Source organism: Zootoca vivipara, chromosome 1, assembly GCF_965207765.1.
Source record: "Zootoca vivipara chromosome 1, rZooViv2.hap1.1, whole genome shotgun sequence".
NCBI lineage: Eukaryota > Metazoa > Chordata > Lepidosauria > Squamata > Lacertidae > Zootoca > Zootoca vivipara.
Genome location: NC_142582.1, coordinates 92039943 through 92058968, shown reverse-complemented (window position 1 = coordinate 92058968; position 19026 = coordinate 92039943). Strand labels below are relative to the sequence as shown.

The 19026-nt window shown below is 43.1% G+C and overlaps 2 protein-coding genes across 2 annotated transcripts in view; both read left to right on the top strand.

The window, feature by feature from the left end:
• Nucleotides 1–19026, top strand: part of LOC132591998 (uncharacterized) — a 452388-nt gene that overhangs the window by 38065 nt on the left and 395297 nt on the right. The window lies entirely within an intron of this gene.
• Nucleotides 1–19026, top strand: part of LOC118083547 (cytosolic phospholipase A2 beta) — a 44187-nt gene that overhangs the window by 11420 nt on the left and 13741 nt on the right. Inside the window, exons 2-10 of the mRNA XM_035112065.3 lie at nucleotides 1530–1602; nucleotides 3120–3256; nucleotides 11185–11316; nucleotides 11897–11955; nucleotides 12906–12948; nucleotides 13899–13962; nucleotides 15834–15961; nucleotides 17230–17334; nucleotides 18775–18812. Coding sequence (XP_034967956.3) covers nucleotides 1530–1602; nucleotides 3120–3256; nucleotides 11185–11316; nucleotides 11897–11955; nucleotides 12906–12948; nucleotides 13899–13962; nucleotides 15834–15961; nucleotides 17230–17334; nucleotides 18775–18812 — 779 coding nt within the window. The remainder of the gene's footprint in view (nucleotides 1–1529; nucleotides 1603–3119; nucleotides 3257–11184; nucleotides 11317–11896; nucleotides 11956–12905; nucleotides 12949–13898; nucleotides 13963–15833; nucleotides 15962–17229; nucleotides 17335–18774; nucleotides 18813–19026) is intronic.

The window sequence follows — 19026 nt, the reverse complement described above, 5'->3', positions numbered from 1 at the left end:
CTGTTACCACCTGCTTGGCCTTTTCAGATGAGGAAGCAGGCAGTAGCCGCTACGTTTGTCAGAGTGAGAGGTATGGTCGCCATGGTGAAGAGTAGGTTCCGGTCCAGGCGGTCCCCTTGTCAGTGGGTGTCAGGGGACCACCAGGGGTCAGCGGAGAGTCCAGGAAGTTGGGACCAGGGCTCTCCGAGGGAGACGCAGCCCGGGATGCTAGCGTTTCGCAACATCCTTCGGGAGGTGATGCTGGGGCTCAGGAAGCTGCACAGACCCTTGGGGATGCTGAGAGTGCAAGGTTCCCAGAGGGAAGGTTTGAAGGGTCGGACCATTGCGCTCAGGAGGGGGAGGTGCCAGAGGAGACAGCACCGGCTCCTCAGCTGAGCAGTTCGAGTGAAGAGGGTGCTCCAGCAGCCCCATCACCCCAACACATAGCTGTCAAGTTCTCCCTTTTTTAAAGGGAAATTCCCTTATGCTGAATAGGCTTCCTTGCGAGAAAAGGGAAAACTTGACAGCTATGCCCCAACAGCGGAGGGGAGGAAAGAGGCATGAGGAGAGGAGGAGATTCAAGGCGCCAAGGGTGTTTTGTTGGTGGAAGTCCCGGTGGGCGGTGCTTCCAGATTCTGATTCAAACTAGGACAGTCATGGATTTTGATGCTCTGTTTTGTACATGTGAAAACCAGCCACAGAGTTGGAGCGCTTTACCCGTGAGAAGGCAACCAGCATCATTACAGCGGGCACCCTCCTGGGGTGTTCCCCCCTTTAGTGGGTGCCTTACTATGTCAGCCACTGACAATGACCCTCAGCCTGCTACCATCTCAAGCCTTGAAGCCATTGGCAGGCAAACTCACTCTCTGTTCATGCAGAGACAACATGGAGGCATTCATAAGGGACATAATAAGACAGACTATTTCACTTTGTCTTGTCTGCTCCTTTGTGTTACATACAAAGGATTTTGGCTAATGTTCTAGAGAGCACATTTGTTTCAAACAAGGTATGGGTCCTAGGCTCACCATTGTCATGTTTCTGCATGGATCAAGAAGGGCTACTCCAGTCAGAGCCAACTGGGACACTCTAACAGCCCAGGTGTCAGGTGGCACCGCAGGACCCATCTAATACCCCAAACGTTTCCAAGATACTTCCTTCTCTCTGTCCAAGTCACATATCACTGAGACCTCTGTGCTTCCAGACTACTGATCTGGCCTTCTCATCTATGGCCTGCATTCTCTTGGGCCTGAACACTTAACAACATCCAGCACTTCCTTGTGGTTGGCAAGATCACATATGCCTTTAAGGGAAGTTTGTTCACCATTACTCATCATCTGCTCACTAACCAGAGGTTTCTAAGGTTTCCAAGGGAAGTCTCCATCAGTGATAGGGAAATGGGAATGGGATGAGAAAGGGAGAAGCAGAGGTTTTGGCGGGGCCTGATGGGTAATGTTTGTGGCTTTGGGTGATCTTTGTCATGTGGGAATAAATCCAGAATTCTTACTAACTTTTTATTCATGTGAAGTTCACTGGCTTTTCTTCCATTGCAGAATCAAGTGTTTCCAGTTTCCATGGTGTCTGTCAGAATTATAAAAGCCAATATCATCCCCTCAGGAATTTCATGTAAGTTTTGTGCATCTTTCATCGTGCCACTGGGCTCAACTGTGCAGCAATATTATTGGATAAAATAGCAATGTAGGAATTAGGAATCTTGGACTGTATTAAATAACAAAATATCTGAAAGCGTTTTGATGGTGACTAAAAGAATTGGTATCCATTTCTTAAACATTACTGAACATGTCCCAAGTGATTTAAGTGGAACAGAATTCACATCCATGCATACATCCAATCGTGTAAGAGCCTCTTTCCCATGGTATGATCCTGCACCCCTACAAACTTTCATAAGCACTGTCAGTGGGACGCTCTCCCCAAGAAATAGGCTGTCACCCTCTAAATGCTGGATTTCTGTAACCACCGGAAGTAAGGGAATTTTTCACACATTCAGCTCATTATCATGATTCAGTTTATCCTCTTAAGTAATTCTAGGTATGAAAATTAACCATCAAAATAAATAGGACTTACTTTTTCAATTCAGGATGGTATCATGAGATGGTATCATGAATGAGAAATATATAGTTCTGTTTCAGAAATGTAACATTTCCCGTTCCCTGAAATGCACTCTGCTGTTTTGTGCCCCTCTCTCAATATATTTTCTGCTGCTGATGGCGCAGTGGTTACCCCCCCTCCCCCATTGTTGCACTTGCTCGGAACTGGTGATGGTTCAGTCAAAAGGACCCAGGTTATTGGTCTTGTTCACCAGTTTGCACGATGCAGCCAGTGCATTTTGCACAATGCTGCAGGTGTGAGAAAGAGGCTTCCTAACACTAGACATTGCTTTCAGCTGCAACAATTTGAACAGCGATATGTAAGGCAAAGGTAAAGGACTCCTGGATGGTTAAGTCCAGTCAAAGGCAACTATAGGGTGAGGCGCTCATCTGGCTTTCAGGCCGAGGGAGCCGGCGTTTGTCCGCAGACAGCTTTCCGAGTCATGTGGCCAGCGTGACTAAACCGCTTCTGGCGCAACAGAACACCGTGATGGAAACCAGAGCGCACGGAAACACAGTTTACCTTCCTGCTGCAGCGGTACCTATTTATTTACTTGCACTGGCGTGCTTTCGAACTCCTAGGTTGGCAGGAGCTGGGACAGAGGGGAGCTCACCCTCTTCCGGGATTCAAACCCCCAACCTTCTGATCAGCAAGCCCAAGAGCCAAGAGGCTCTGTGGTTTAGACCACAGCGCACCCGCATTATGTACCAATACCAGTAAGGGTAGTAATAGGTGTTATAACAGCTAGAATATTGGTTTATGTTCCAAAACATCACATTAGGTCATCTAGTTGGTGCCAGAGGGTTCACCACCACCACCACCACCACCACCACCACCAAATCTCTCTGTTCCTTATATCACAGATATATTCCAGCTCAGACCTTCACTGCAAAAATATATTCAGAAATAGATGCCCCTCCCACTCTTTGTCCCATACAATGTGATGTGGCATCCCCATCTTTGCCCCTAAGGCTTAAGACCTTGTTAAGTATACGATCACAACTGTTAAAAAGCTTTTCCATTCCTTGCTGCAGTGTTTCCATCTAATTGCTACGTGACCTTGCATCTGCCGACAGCATCGCCTGAGAAATTCAGAACCCGAACTATGAAGAACTCTGATAAACCAGTCTGGAATGAGACATTCTATTTTAGAATCCAAACTGAGATCAAGGTAAGGTAAGATATTCAACATACCACCAGTTGTTTGGAAAACCTGCTGGGCAGATAAAGATATTATTGCAGTAAGATAAAATAAATGGCTTTTCCAAACAAGTCTGATTTAGGAAAAATGAAGTTGTTGCCTCTAATGCAGGGGTGCTTTTGTGACAAAAATGCCTCTAGTTTTGTGCTTAGTTTGTGCTCAGGGCCAAGCAAGGTAAATCACATTTTACATGCAGGGCTTAAAAGTACTATCAGCATCGGCTGAGGGCAGGGTTAATAATTACTGGGATCCGAGCAGGAATGGTAGTCAAGTGGTGCCCATGTGCTCTACGTTACAGAGGACTATTTTGAAGGTGCCCTTTCTTTTAAGGAAGAAAAAGATAATGGACACTAAGAAAAGGGAGCATCAGGGTCCTTGAAGTTGTAAACACCTGGACAGCAGACTAAGTAGCCACACAGCTCACCTGCTCTCAAGTCTTCCCCATTAGGGTAGCATGTACTGTTTTTAAAATTTAAATTATAGTAATTATATATAAATTTGCAACTATACATATAAATCACCACATGCAAGATTTATGGAAGCCAGTGTCCTCTTCTGCCTTCTTTTTTGGCGGTATTATTATTATTATTATTATCATCATTATTATTTACTGAATTTATATACCACCCTATGCCCAGAGGTCTCAGGGTGGGTCACAGAATAAAATCAAAACACAACAACCCAATACCCTCCACAAAAACCCACATTTTAAAATGGCATTGGATGTCAATCAAATCAACCAAAGGCCTGGTTAAAAAGGAACATTTTTGCCTGGCGCCTAAAGGTATATACTGAAGGTGCCAGGCGAATTTTCCTGGGGAGAGTATTCCACAGATGGGTAGTCACAGTGCAGAGAAGGCCCATTCTTGTGTTGCCACCCTCCGGACCTCTTGAGGAAGAGGCACACGAAGATGATCTTAGGGTCTGGGTAGGTTTATATTAAGCGAAAGGAAAGTCCGATGCTGTAAAGAAAAATATTGCATAGGAACCTGGAATGTAAGAAGCATGAATGGAGGTAAGCTGGATGTGGTCAAAAATGAGATGACAAGAATAAATATCGACATCCTGGGCATCAGTGAACTAAAATGGAAGGGAATGGGCAAATTCAGTTCGGGTGACTATCATATCTACTACTGTGGGCAAGAATCCTGTAGTAGAAATGGAGTGGCCCTCATAGTCAACAAAAGAGTGGCAAAAGCTGTAATGGGATGCAATCTCAAAAATGACAGAATGATCTCGATACGAATCCAAGGCAGACCTTTTAACATCACGGTAATCCAAGTTTATGCACCAACTACCGGTGCTGAAGAAAGTGAAATTGACCAATTCTATGAAGACCTACAACACCTTCTAGAAATGACACCAAAGAAGGATGTTCTTCTCATTACAGGGGATTGGAATGCTAAAGTAGGGAATCAAGAGATAAAAGGAACAACTGGCAAGTTTGGCCTTGGAGTTCAAAATGAAGCAGGGCAAAGGCTAATAGAGTTCTGTCAAGAGAACAAGCTGGTCATCACAAACACTCTCTTCCAACAACACAAGAGACGACTCTACACATGGATATCACCAAATGGGCAGCATCGAAATCAGATTGATTCTATTCTCTGCAGCCAAAGATGGAGAAGCTCTATACAGTCAGCAAAAACAAGACCTGGAGCTGACTGTAACTCAGATCATCAGCTTCTTATAGCAAAATTCCAGCTTAAACTGAAGAAAGTAGGAAAAGCCACTGGGCCAGTAAGATACAATCTGAATCAAATCCCTTATGAATACACAGTGGAAGTGAGGAACAGGTTTAAGGATTTAGATTTGGTGGACAGAGGGCCTGAAGAACTATGGATGGAGGCTTGTAACATTATACAGGAGGCAGCAACGAAAACCATCCCAAGGAAAAGGAAATGCAAGAAAGCAAAATGGCTGTCCAACGAGGCCTTACAAATAGCGGAGGAGAGGAGGCAAGCAAAATGCAAGGGAGATAGGGAAAGATACAGGAAACTGAATGCAGATTTCCAAAAAACAGCAAGGAGAGACAAGAGGGTCTTCTTAAATGAGCAATGCAAAGAAATAGAGGGAAACAATAGAATGGGGAAAACCAGAGATCTGTTCAAGAAAATTGGAGATATGAAAGGAACATTTCGTACAAAGATTACCATAATCAAGGACAAAAGTGGTAAGGACCTAACAGAAGCAGAAGACATCAAGAAGAGGTGGCAGGAATACACAGAGGAATTATACCAGAAAGATATGGAGGTCTCGTACACCCCAGGTAGTGTGGTTGCTGACCTTGAGCCAGACATCTTGGAGAGTGAAGTCAAATGGGCCTTAGAAAGCACTGCTAATAACAAGGCCAGTGGAAGTGATGATACAGTGGTACCTCGGTTTACGAACACCTCGGTTTACGAACTTTCAGTTTACGAACTATCCTAACCCGGAAGTTAGTAAACCGAGGTGCCGGAGGTCTACTGAGCGTCCGATGCCTTCGGGGAGGCCGGGCCTTCGCTCCGATGCCTCCTGGAGGCCCGCAGCGAAGGCCCGGCCTCCCCGAAGGCATCGGAGCGAAGGCCAAACCTCCCCAAAGGCATCGGAGCGTCGGATACCTTCGGGGAGGCTGGGCTTCGCTCCGATGCCTCTGCGGAGGCCGGGGAGCGTTTCCGCGACTGGGCTGCAGCCGCGAAAGCGGTCCCCGGCCTCCGCAAAGGCATCAGAGCAAAGCCCCAGCCTCCGGAAGGCATCGGAGCCGGGGCTTCGCTCAGATGCCTTTGCGGAGGCCGGGGACCGCTTTCGCGGCTCCCCAGCCTCCGCAAAGGCATCGGAGCAAAGTCCCGGCTCCGATGCCTTCCGGAGGCCGGGGAGCGTTTCCGTGACTGGGCTGTGCAGCCGCGAAAGCGGTCCCCGGCTTCCGGTAGCCAGGGACCGCTTTCGCAGCTGCACAGCCCAGTCGCGAAAGTGCTCCCCGGCCTCCGCAAAGGCATCGGAGTGACTTCGCTCCGATGTCTTTGCGGAGGCCGGGGAGCACTTTCGCGACGATCCCCAGCCTCCGGAAGGCATCGGAGCCGGGACTTCGCTCCGATGCCTTCCAGAGGCCGGGGAGCGTTTCCGCGACTGGGCTGTGCAGCCGCGAAAGCGGTCCCCGGCTTCCGGTAGCCGGGGACTGCTTTCGCGGCTGCACAGCCCAGTCGCGGAAAGGCTCCCCGGCCTCCGGAAGGCATCGGAACCGGGACTTCGCTCAGATGCCTTTGCGGAGGCCGGGGACCGCCTTCGCAAAGGCATCGGAGCGAAGTCCCAGCTCCGATGCCTTCCGGAGGCTGGGGCTTTGCTCCGATATCTTTGCGGAGGCCGGGGACCGCTTTTGCGGCTGCAGCCCAGTCGCGGAAACGCTCCCCAGCCTCCGCGAAGGCATCGGAGCAAAGCGGTTAATCCGTTCTAGGGGGTGTTTTTCCTCGTCTAGAACGGATTAATCAACTTCCCATTACTTTCAATGGGAAAGTTCACTTCGGTTTACGAACACTTCGGTTTATGAACAGACTTCTGGAACCAATTGTGTTCGTAAACCGAGGTTCCACTGTATTCCAGCTGAACTATTTAAAATTTTAAAAGATGATGCTGTTAAGGTGCTACACCCAATATGCCAGCAAGTTTGGAAAACTCAGCAATGGCCAGAGGATTGGAGAAGATCAGTCTACATCCCAATTCCAAAGAAGGGCAGTGCCAAAGAATGCTCCAACTACCGCACAATTGCGCTCATTTCACATGCTAGCAAGGTTATGCTTAAAATTCTACAAGGCAGGCTTAGGCAGTATGTGGACAGAGAACTCCCAGAAGTGCAAGCTGGATTTCGAAAGGGCAGAGGAACCAGAGACCAAATACCAGACATGCGCTGGATTATGGAGAAAGCTAGAGAGTTCCAGAAAAACGTCTACTTCTGCTTCATTGACTATGCAAAAGCCTTTGACTGTTTGCCACAGCAAACTTTGGCAAGTTCTTAAAGAAATGGGAGTGCCTGATCACCTCATCTGTCTCCTGAGAAATCTCTATGTGGGACAAGAAGCTACAGTTAGAACTGGATATGGAACAACTGATTGGTTCAAAATTGGGAAAGGAGTACGACAAGGTTGTATATTGTCTCCCTGCTTATTTAACTTATATGCAGAATTCATCATGCGAAAGGCTGGACTAGATGAATCCCAAGCCGGAATTAAGATTGCCGGTAGAAATATCAACAACCTCAGATATGCAGATGACACAACCTTGATGGCAGAAAGCGAGGAGGAATTAAAGAACCTTTTAATGAGGGTGAAAGAGGAGAGCGCAAAATATGGTCTGAAGCTCAACATCAAAAAAACCAAGATCATGGCCACTGGTCCCATCACCTCCTGGCAAATAGAAGGGGAAGAAATGGAGGCAGTGAGAGATTTTACTTTCTTGGGCTCCTTGATCACTGCAGATGGTGACAGCAGTCACGAAATTAAAAGACGCCTGCTTCTTGGGAGAAAAGCAATGACAAACCTAGATAGCATCTTAAAAAGCAGAGACATCACCTTGCCGACAAAGGTCCGTATAGTTAAAGCTATGGTTTTCCCAGTAGTGATGTATGGAAGTGAGAGCTGGACCATAAAGAAGGCTGATCGCCGAAGAATTGATGCTTTTGAATTATGGTGCTGGAGGAGACTCTTGAGAGTCCCATGGACTGCAAGAAGATCAAACCTATCCATTCTTAAGGAAATCAGCCCTGAGTGCTCCCTGGAAGGACAGATCGTGAAGCTGAGGCTCCAATACTTTGGCCACCTCATGAGAAGAGAAGAATCCTTGGAAAAGACCCTGATGTTGGGAAAGATTGAGGGCACTAGGAGAAGGGGACGACAGAGGACAAGATGGTTGGACAGTGTTCTCGAAGCTACGAACATGAGTTTGACCAAACTGCGGGAGGCAGTGGAAGACAGGAGTGCCTGGCGTGCTATGGTCCATGGGGTCACGAAGAGTCGGACACGACTAAACGACTAAACAACAACAACAACAACAAGGTTTATATGGAAAGAGGAGGTCCTTGAGGTACTGAGCCGTTTAAGCCTTTACAGGTCAAAACCAGCACTTAGAATTGGGCCCAGAAACTAATCAGTAGGCAGTGCAATCAGACCAGGATCAGTGTAATATGCTCAAACCGTCTTGTTCTAGTGAGCAACCTGGCCACTGAATTCTGCACTAGCTGAAATTTTTGAACCATCTTCAGAGGCAGCCTTATGTCTAATCTTGAGGTTACCAGAGCATAGACAACAGTAGTTAAGCTATCCCTGCCCAGGGATATAGCTGGGACACCAGCTGAAGCTGATAGAAGGCACTCCGGGCCACTGAGACCACCTGAGCCTCAAGCAAAGGATCCAGGAGTACCCCCAAGCTTCAAGCCTGCTCTTTCAGAGGAAGTGTAACCCCATCGAGAGCAGGCGATCTCCCACCCATCTGGTCTAGAGAACCACCCACTAACAGTGCCTCAGTCCTATCTCGATTGAGTACATTTTGGACAATGCATAAGTGGCCACCCTAAATGGAGGAAGGGGAGGATTTAACTGCCCCCCCCCCCCGGAGTATTTTCTTCCAGTGGAAATAGCTTACCTGAAACAAAACTAAATCTGCCCTCCCCAGCCATCAGACACATTGGTTCCAAGTGTCATAAGAATGCCCTCAGCTGGTATGTGCAAGTCATAATACATTCCAACTTGTATTGAATCTACCAATAGAGCAGTTTACTTCAACCCTCATTTAATGGGAAGGTGGAGATTAGTTTTATCATCAACAAAGATGCTAAATTCATAGCACTCTCCCTCAAGCTAATCATGCTGGTCCCATAATTACTTTCAATTCACATGGAAGCTTTCCCACTAAAGCTAACCTCCAGGCTTGCCTGTACCTGTAATTCAACCCTTTAAATCCTCCCAGAATCTGGTAACAGGTGTGGCAGCCTTTTTTTACACATGCAAAGATTCTACAGTGGATACACTTCTTCTGCCTCTCAGAAGATCTGTTGCTCAGTGGTGGAGCATCTCCCTTTCATGCTCAGTGTCCCAGGTTCAGTCTCCAGCATCAGCCCGTAGAATAAGGAAAGGCTCCCCGGCGGAAACCCCACTGAGCCGCTGCCAATCAGTGTAGCTGACACAGGGATAGATGGTCCAATGTTCTGATTCAATATAAGGTGGCTTCCTGTGTTCCTGTGAATCAGTAGATCTCCCCCTCCCCCTCCCCCCCCATGCAGCAGGATCCATCTTGGTTTGTGTGTGTGGAGCAGTTCTCCAACATATTCACCAGCCACTTTGCCTGCGGCAAAAGAATAGCTATGTCAGGTGATTCTGTTTTTGGCATTCTGCAAAGTCAAGACTTGTTATATGCTTATGGTACATTGCATTTCAGAGTGTCCAAATGTCACGGCGGCAGAAAATGAGGCAAGGGGTAGAGTTTGTACCTTCTAGTTGGAAGTGGACGCAGTGTGTGTTTGTGTGTGTGTAATATATGCAACACAGCGAATAAATGCTCATGTTAGAGATATTGTTTTACCTTTGCTGCTTAGCTTAGACCACGTATGCACATACCGTTCTAAAGCCAATATTGGTATTCCAGCAGTCCAAATTCAGTTTGGGGTGTAGTGCAACTTCTTCTGCATGGGGCTTCCTTTTAAAAAGGGCTTGGAAACTTCAGTTGTTGCTGCTGGTTTTGACTGCGGCCAGTTTTTCAGATTAATACTGTTCCAGTAGCTCCCTGTCTGTGTCCAAGACCAAATCAAAGTCCTGATTACCTGTGCTTTTTGAAGTCTTAAATGGTTTGGGGACAGGAATTCACCACCTCCTGTGATGCTACCTGATCTCTCAGGTCTTTGATGCAGGCTCTGCTCAGGGTTTCACAGCCAAGAGAGTCTGATTGGTGAGCATATGACATTGCTCATTAACCTGGTGCTTTCCAGGTATTTTTGACCACAACTCCTTTCAGCCCCAACAAGCACAGCCATATAATGTTTAAGCTGATGGCAGTTGTAGTCCAAAACATTTGGAGAGTACCAGGTTTGGCTTTCCTGCCAAGATTGTGGAGCTCTCTAGCTTGGGGAATGATTTTTTTCACTTCCCTAATGGTGTTTAGATTTCCAATGAAAACTGATGTTCTGTATATCTTTGGCATTAATGATGATTGGATTTCTCCCTCCTTTTTAATGCTGGTTCTGTTCTTATTGTTATATCTATACTTGTATTTCATACTGAATTCAGATTATTATTATTTTATTTTTTGTTTTTTAAACAACATACTAGCTGCCTTAGAGGTCCATAAGTGATGGGATAGTAAAGTGGAATTATAAAGATGTAAATATGTGATATACGTAAATACTTTCAGATGTTGCTTGATGTATGGATGTTGGGGGGCAGGGTCACCATGTGTGATTTGGGATGGAAGGGTGCATCAATTTTTGTTCTCTCACTTTGGAAAAATAATCTTAAATTCAGTTTTCCTCATTTTGCGGCAATTTGCAAATTTTCCTTTAAAAATGCTCATGAAAATTCATCAGCATTTTAGTGCCAATTTCTTCCATTAAACACAGCTTTATATGCTGTTTTTACTAATGTACATATTTTTGCAAGCAATTTCCTCTAATATAATGCATTCTTGTCAGTTATCTTCACTAGATATTCATTTTCATTCACACTTTCCTCCAATATATGCATTTTTGCAAACATTGGTTGGTTGGCAAACTGTATGGTAAAATTCAGGTGAGTGCCAAATGTCAAAGGATAGCTGTGTTTGGGTTTGAATATTGTTTTGAAATGTGCTAATTTGATAGATTCTGTTTTAAAGGTCACCTGAACTGAATTTCCACTCTATCCCTATACTGTACAATTCTAACATTCCTTTTCTTCTGTTCCTAGAATATATTACAGCTGGAGGTCTGTAGTGCCACTCTAACCGACAAAGATGATGTACATTTTGTTATCTTTTTCGATTTGGAAAAAGTCCGGCCTGGCATAACAGCTCTTGAGCTATTTTCCTTAAAACCAGAGGTGAGGGCTAAAAGTTAATGTATTGTTCTACACATTTACGAAACAAACAAACAAACAAACATGCAGAGAACTGAAAAACCATGGAATAGCTAGCAGACAAGTGAGGATGTCTTGGGTGGCCCATGGCCCACTCCCAGGTCCTGGTTGACTGCTTGAGAATCCCTTCCTTAGAGAAATACTTAACTGGGATTTCCCCAAGTAAAAACAGAAGTGAATTAGGAAGTTCTTTCTCAGGCAATTGCAGAAACGTTGAGGGAACCCAAAAGACTTTAGGTAACACTAGCAATAATAAATAATATGATGTGGATGTTCTTTCCCCTTGCTTCAGAGCAGCTATGCAGAGCTACTGCAGTAATTTTACCAGGGAGTGACACCTCATCCCTTTCACCTGCCCTATTTCCCCAGGCTAAATTCTTCCCCCACCTCCAAAGCCTGGATTGCAGGTGTGCTTAGTTAGATTGTGCCAGATTGAAGGGTTTTGGAGTGCAGTGGCAAGCATTTGTCAATTATGTCCTTAATGACTGAGATTTCTGCATTGAGTAGGCAAATGAGCATTGGTAATTGGTTTTTGTGTTATCAGAAAGAAGATTGTCCTCATGCTTATGAATCTCTGGAAGTGGAATTCAAGTTGGCAGAAACGTAAGTGGTTTGTTAGATGCAAGGAAAGGATTCTAAAAATAGCATATTCTTGGAAATTCCTACTTTTCTTTTGTTATATAGTTCTGCTAATCTCGTTGTTTTAATATGTCTCCGCCACTTCTTTCTGTTTTGTCTACATTTGAATCTTAATATTCTGGCTTTGTTTATGCTGGCATATTTGGGTAATAGTTCTATATTATATTGAGAATAATGAACTACCTTTCTTTATTTATGCCCATATCATTAATGACAATTCATCAAAAATAGGAAAGGTGCATCCTTGCATTTTTGTGTAATTGGTCACATATAGTGTCAAGATACCACCTCAGATGAACCAATGGTCTCTTTGCTATAGCAGCATCTTTAACCAATATGGCCTTTTCAGTACTCCACCTGATTTGTGGAATGCATCTCCCCATTGTTCTTTTTATGTATTGCATTATATCAACTACTTTGAATTTGCCCCATAAAAAAATAGAAAGCAAGTTACTAAATAAATAGCCATTCTCCCCAGCTTCTCCATATTATACCGTAGAACAAGAGCACTTTGTGATTTGCCTATTTCATTTCTAGTTTGTAGGATAGGATTCTAGCAGCCATGTGGTCAGACTTCCATGTACAGTGGTACCTCAGTTTTTGAATGTCTCCGTTGATGAACATTTCAGTTTTCAAATGCCGTAAACTCAGAAGTAAATGCTTCGTTTTTCGAACACGCCTCGGAAGTCGAACATGCCACACGGCTTCCGCTGAGAACAAGATCCTGAGGCCTAGCTGTCAGCTATTGAGTTTTCGGTTTTCGGATTACGTTCGAAAACCAAGGTACCACTGTATTAAATACCTTGAAAACTATTGCTCTTTGTCAGTCATTTCCAAAATGTTACTGTATAAAATATCAACGACTTTAACAGACTTATATTTAACCACCCCTTTCCCTTCTCTCTACCTTCTAGTTCAGGACCTCTCGAGCAACTGATTTCCAATGGTGTTTTAGTGGTAAGAATTCTTTGTATTGAAAGTTATCTTGATTCATAATTATTTATTCCATCTTGTTGGAGATGCTAACTCTTTAGGAAAGCCGACACTCTTGGTAATATCTAATTCCTTCAGGCTTATGCAGGCAATTGAGAATACATATTTCCATAATAGTTAGCTGATCTCTGATTTTAAAATATTTATATGTCTTTTATTGTGTGGTTTTATGTTCCAACTGTTGTAAACTGCTCTGTTACTTTTTAATAAGTATTTTTTTAGCAGTATATAAATATTTTTATTAAAGGGATGGATGAATAAATGAAGTCGTATTCAGGGTAGACACACTGAAGGCGCCTCCAGGTGACCTATTTATTGAGCATTCATTGTGATTTCCTTGCACAAGTCTTACATAAAGATTAGACTATGCCTTGTCATTATTGAGCTCTTGTTTTGATTTGTTTATGTGGAGATTAAATGATAAAGAGCATTCATCCTTATTTGCTGCATGGTGTTCATACGTCTCCCTGTTAATCATTTCCCCCCTGTCACTTTCCTAACCACAAAAAGCATTTTCTTTTTAAATAAAAAGTGGATTTGTCATGCTAGGGCAATAGAGTGCTTCAGCCTACATTTCCAGCATGTGTTGGGACCCCTCCTGCAAAATACTGAACGTTTAGAGGGGACAAGCAGTGGACATAAATTACTTGTCCATTGATTTCAGTGGATCTTTTCAGAATATGACAAACACTGAATATCACCTTTTGGGATTCTATGAAGTGCTAGCAAATAGAGAGAGAGAAATTAGATAGAGAGAATGGTGCAATTAAATAACTGGCAATCATATTACTTAAACAAATTGCTTGGATGAAATAAATAAACAGATGGCTTTGATTGTAGAAATACTTTGTATTTTCCTCCGAGCATTCAGATCAGGCATCAACATTATTACTCTGTGCCTTCTGTTTTCATAGGCTCGTGAACTTTCCATCTTGGAAGTAAAGGTGAAGAAAGAAGAGAACGAGAAGCTTTTGAAAGGTTGGCCTCTCTCTTAGGCATGTAGCCCAGCTAGTGTTTTACCACTAATATATGTTATTAAATATATATTGTTTACTAGGGCTGTAGCATTTAATTGACTGCATATTTTTTTTTACTGATGTTGAGATTGTAATTTTAACTGATGTAAGCTGTAAGTTAATTTTGAAGATAAATACGGCAGAAGGCAGATGCTATCTTAGAAGAGCAGTAGCTATAAATATTCAACTACTTAAAAGTATTTCTAAATACTTACATTAAAAAATAATAAACATGCTGCCTAATGGGCATCTGTCTAATGAATGTTGCCTTTTAGTCAGTTAAATAGCTTCTTAATCCATTAATCACACTGGAGGGAATTCCTCTTCTAAGACCGCAGCTGTGACTCATTAAATTTGCCAGATGTATGCTTTTCTCTTCAAAATTATTGTTTGCGTGGAGGCAAACTCATGTATTTGATGAAATCTCAATTTATGAATTGGCTGAGATCTCTTTAGCTAAGTTTAGGGTACCACCTTCCTTCTCTCCAAGTTGTGGGCTCCAGCTCCCATCAGCATCAGCCATCATGGTCAAAGGTCAGGGATGATCACTGTAGTCCAGCAATCCCTGAATTAACTGGCAGCCCTACTCTTTCTATCTACTTTACATAATTTTCACAAGAGAAATAGCAAAAAACAACAAGAACACAAAACCCCCCAAACTAGGTCAAGTTTAAAGATACAATGAATTGTCTCCTCAATATCCTCCTCTGATTCTATCTGCAAAATTTGATGTTGAATCCTTGCCTCATATTTTCTGAAGGTTCAGATATCTGCATAAAAGGTGGAGCTAAAATGTGAAGAGTTTGGATTTGATATCCCCTTTATCACTACCCGAAGGAGTCTCAAAGCGGCTAACAATCTCCTTTCCCCTCCCCCCCCACAACAAACACCCTGTGAGGTGGGTGGGGCTGAGAGACTTCAAAGAAGTGTGACTAGCCCAAGGTCACCCAGCAGCTGCATGTGGAGGAGTGGAGACGCGAACCCAGTTCCCCAGATTACGAGTCTACCGCTCTTAACCACTACACCACACTGGCTCTAAACTCATGTTTCTAAACTTTAAGTTTAGGTTTCTAAACTCATGTTTCTTGAGGGAGAGGATTTGTAAGAGAGAACTGACAAGAGGTGGATGCTTAGTAAGCAATTATTTCTGTGGGGTAGCCATATTAGTACCTTACAAATGAAAAAAGAAAGAAAGAAAGAAAAAGATTATTAAAACTAACAAATGCATTATGGCATCATAAATTATAATACAAATTTTGCTGTGTGGTTCTCTACCCATTTAATAGGTAAAGAAATGTATATGTGAGGGTGAAGTGTGAATAAAAATGCATATATTCATGAGAATAACATACAAAATGCATTTTATTAGGGAAAATTGCTTTTCAGAAATGTGTATATTCGGCAAAATTGCACACAAACATATATATATGTTAGGAGAAATTTGCACTACTCCATAGCTGATGTGAAATGCTAACAAATCTGAAGTGCTCAAGTTGTGAGGTAAAAATGAGATTTTAAATTTAATATTCGGATCATGAGTGGTGACTGTTACATTTTGGTGGATTTTGAATATTTGCTTGAATTTTAAGCCAGGCCACCTTAATTTTCTTAATAGGCAAAGTATGAAGTTTAGCAGACCAAAATAAAATAAAATAAATATAACCCGTTATCAGTGGATGTTACTCATATTGAGTATATATAGTATATATAGAGAAAGAGAGAGCTGCACATCAGGATTGTATAGAACTATGCTAAACAGAGTTTAACTGGTTAATTAAAAACTATCTGTGAACAAAAATGTGTAACTTATGATTAAAGTATTAATTTTTTTAGCCAAGAAAAATGTTGTGCTTACCATGCGAGAGTCTTATGAAGGGACACAGACGACGTCCAAAGATGTAGATTCCTTCTGCTTTCATTGCATAAAGAGCTGGGGGCCAGTGTTGAAAGCCAACGTTCAGGTAAAAGCCACTGTCCTGTACCCACAGGTAGCATTAGAACAGGCACCCCCAAACTTCGGCCCTCCAGATGTTTTAGACCACAATTCCCATCTTCCCCGACCACTGGTCCTGTTAGCTAGGGATCATGGGAGTTGTAGGCCAAAACATCTGGAGGGCCAAAGTTTGGGGATGCCTGCATTAGAAAAATACACTCAGCAATTACAGGAGCACATGCCTGAGGCTAAAGAATCCTGAAATGTTGTACAGTGGTACCTCCGGTTACGAACTTAACCAGAAACCGTCCGTAACATGAGGCATGCTTTCGCTAATGGCACCCCCCCCCTGCTGCCGTGCCACCAGCACGCGACTTCCGCTCGCATCCTGGGGCAAAGTTTGCAACAAGGGGCATCTACTCCTGGGTTAGCAGAACTTGTAACCCGAAGGATTCGTAGGGAAGGCAGTATGTAACACGAGGTTCCACTATACTGAAAATAAATATTTCTGCCAGCACAGTGATTTCTACTTGTGCAATGGAACTTTTCCTCCCTCTCCTATCCCCCATGTGCCCCCTAAATCTGTTTTGGGGGTTTTCCCGACCCTCTGGAGCAGATTTTGTGTGTGTGTGTCATGCATGGGGGACAGGAGATGGGGGAAAGTTCTATTGCACTAGCAATTATTCTTCTGCTGGTGGTACAGTTGAATACTATCCATAGTTCCTGAATATCCAAAATGTATTGATGTTGAGATCTCCAGTTATTCTCCTTGTTACATGTCCAACTAGCACACCTCTCCTAATTGGCACAGTAGCCAAAGAATGATAAAGTGCTCTGCTTTGATCTAGTAGTTCAACTGATTATGAAAGTCAAATAGGATAGTTAAATAAATACATTTGTAATAGTTGTGTGCTATATTGAAAAGCACTTCATCACGATCCAGCAATGGTCTTATTTTTGACTTTGTCAAAACCATTGTTGAGGAAATTTTAGTGAACAAAAATATGTTCACTAATATGTTCACAGGACAGTAGGAAGGGAAATCCGGGACAATGCCTCTGGTTCAAAGAGATGGCTGCTCAGCTCTCTTTAGGCTGGATGCTAATCCTAAGGTGGTCCTTCCATTAACACATAGCTTCCCTTCACTCATTCTAAGGCCCATTTTGTGGCTGAGAGGCAGGTTAAACGTGACATGAAATCAATGAATGCTTCTTAATCTGAGATCTTCATTTTTCAATGAAGTTTCTACATCTGGTACCTTTGGGTAAAAACTATACGTTTTCCTTTCTTCCCCAGAGCATTTCAAGTGAGGAGAGGAACGATTCAGGCTACTCTTTAATTCTGCCTTTGAAATTACTTCCAGAGGGACAACAAGTCAAAGTAGCTCTACCTGTGTTGGAGGCAAGTGTTGCTTCTGTTTAATACAGGCTCTTCGAAACAACCTTTCTATTCCCTTTTCAATGTGTTTCCACATCACTTTACAAACTGTAAAAAGACATCTTCATTTTTTTTAAAAAGGGTGATTTGTTGCAGTAGGGTGACACTCATTTAGACAAGGGCAGGGCAAATGCCAGAGTGGTTGTATCTGCTTTTGCTCATTTAGAATTAAATAAAAAGCTGCCTTTGAGCACATGCTGAGCCTAGGAGTTTGTTTTCAGTACCAGAATTGGGTAGAACCAGGGGTGGCTTAGATGAATGCTTTCCACCCCTGTTTTCTGGCAGGTAGCAGCATGCCTATCTCCCTCTAGATAGAGAGTAGCATAATGGAAGCTTTATTCTGGCTTCTAGACATGACTGATGAGAAGAATTACTCCTAGTAGGAAGAAGGGACTAAGGAGACTCAACTTCCTGAATGGTAGGCAGAGCAGTGTATTTTGGCCTGCTCTTTTCTATGCATCAGTCTGATGACAGTATTAAGACAGAAGAGTTAAGTTACAAAAATTAAGTAAGAAACAAAAAAGATTCCATATTCCAGTGTTTTGACTCTTTGAAGACAGCCCTAGCATGTGAGTTTATTGGTTTCACATTCCTGGCCAAGCAATCTCAAGAAAGACCAGCAGAAAATCATTTTCTGTGGTTGGTATCGGACCTCAAGAATAGGAAAAAAGGGCTGCTTCATAAGTTTGCATCCCCCCCAGGAAGTTGCTGCCATGTAGTTTCAAGAAAACACAGAATCTAGAGCAAAGAAGAATCTATCCATTTCTGTTTCTCATTTTTGCAATCTTAAATTTAGTTCTCCACATGCCTGCAGCATGAAAATTGATCAGCTACGTAGTGCAATTTTCTCTTTTAAGATACACATTTTTGTATGTCGTTTTGACCTATACACACTTTTTTGCAAGCATATCTCTTTACTATAATGCATGTTTGTATGCTACATTTGCAAATGTATGCATACTTTCCTCTGAAACATACATTATTGTGTATTGGTTCTTGTATTGGTCTGGGAAGTGTAAACTAGGTAGTTTCTCATTAAAATGCAAACAAACTTTGATTTCTCATCTTTAATTGTTTTTATAATTGCTTTCATAAACACACATTGGGCAATCGCAGCTCCTTAGCACAGATAGCTGCAGTGATTCATTTGTAATCCGTTATCATGCACGATCAGGGCTTTCCCCCCAGCTGGAACTCATCATTGCCATTCTAAGAGAACAAGGAGGCCTTCATGGTGAGTTCTGGCATCTCTTTTTCTAGGAAAATAGCTCACTGTGCACAGTCAACTACAAACAGTTTCCATCAGGCTTAAGAGAACCATGACACTTGCCATTAGGTTTTATTTCTCTTGTTCTCTTCATACATATATTGTGTTCTCTTCATACATATATTGTTTGGTTTCAGGGTGGAGCTTTGGATTTGTACCTCAAGGTAATTGACTGGTAAGATACTTGCTTTTTCTCCAGTGCTCTGTCCTGGCTACCTTGAGGACATGAGGAAGGGATGGGAGACGGTTTGCTGCTTTAATAAGCAGGCGTCTCTGTTGTTGTTCAGCTAAATTGTGCCATGCCACGTTAACTTGCTTGGGTTGATGTGGCATTTGTTAATTGCATTAGGTTTCGTTCATTTGAGTGTGATGTGCATCTGCATCTATCC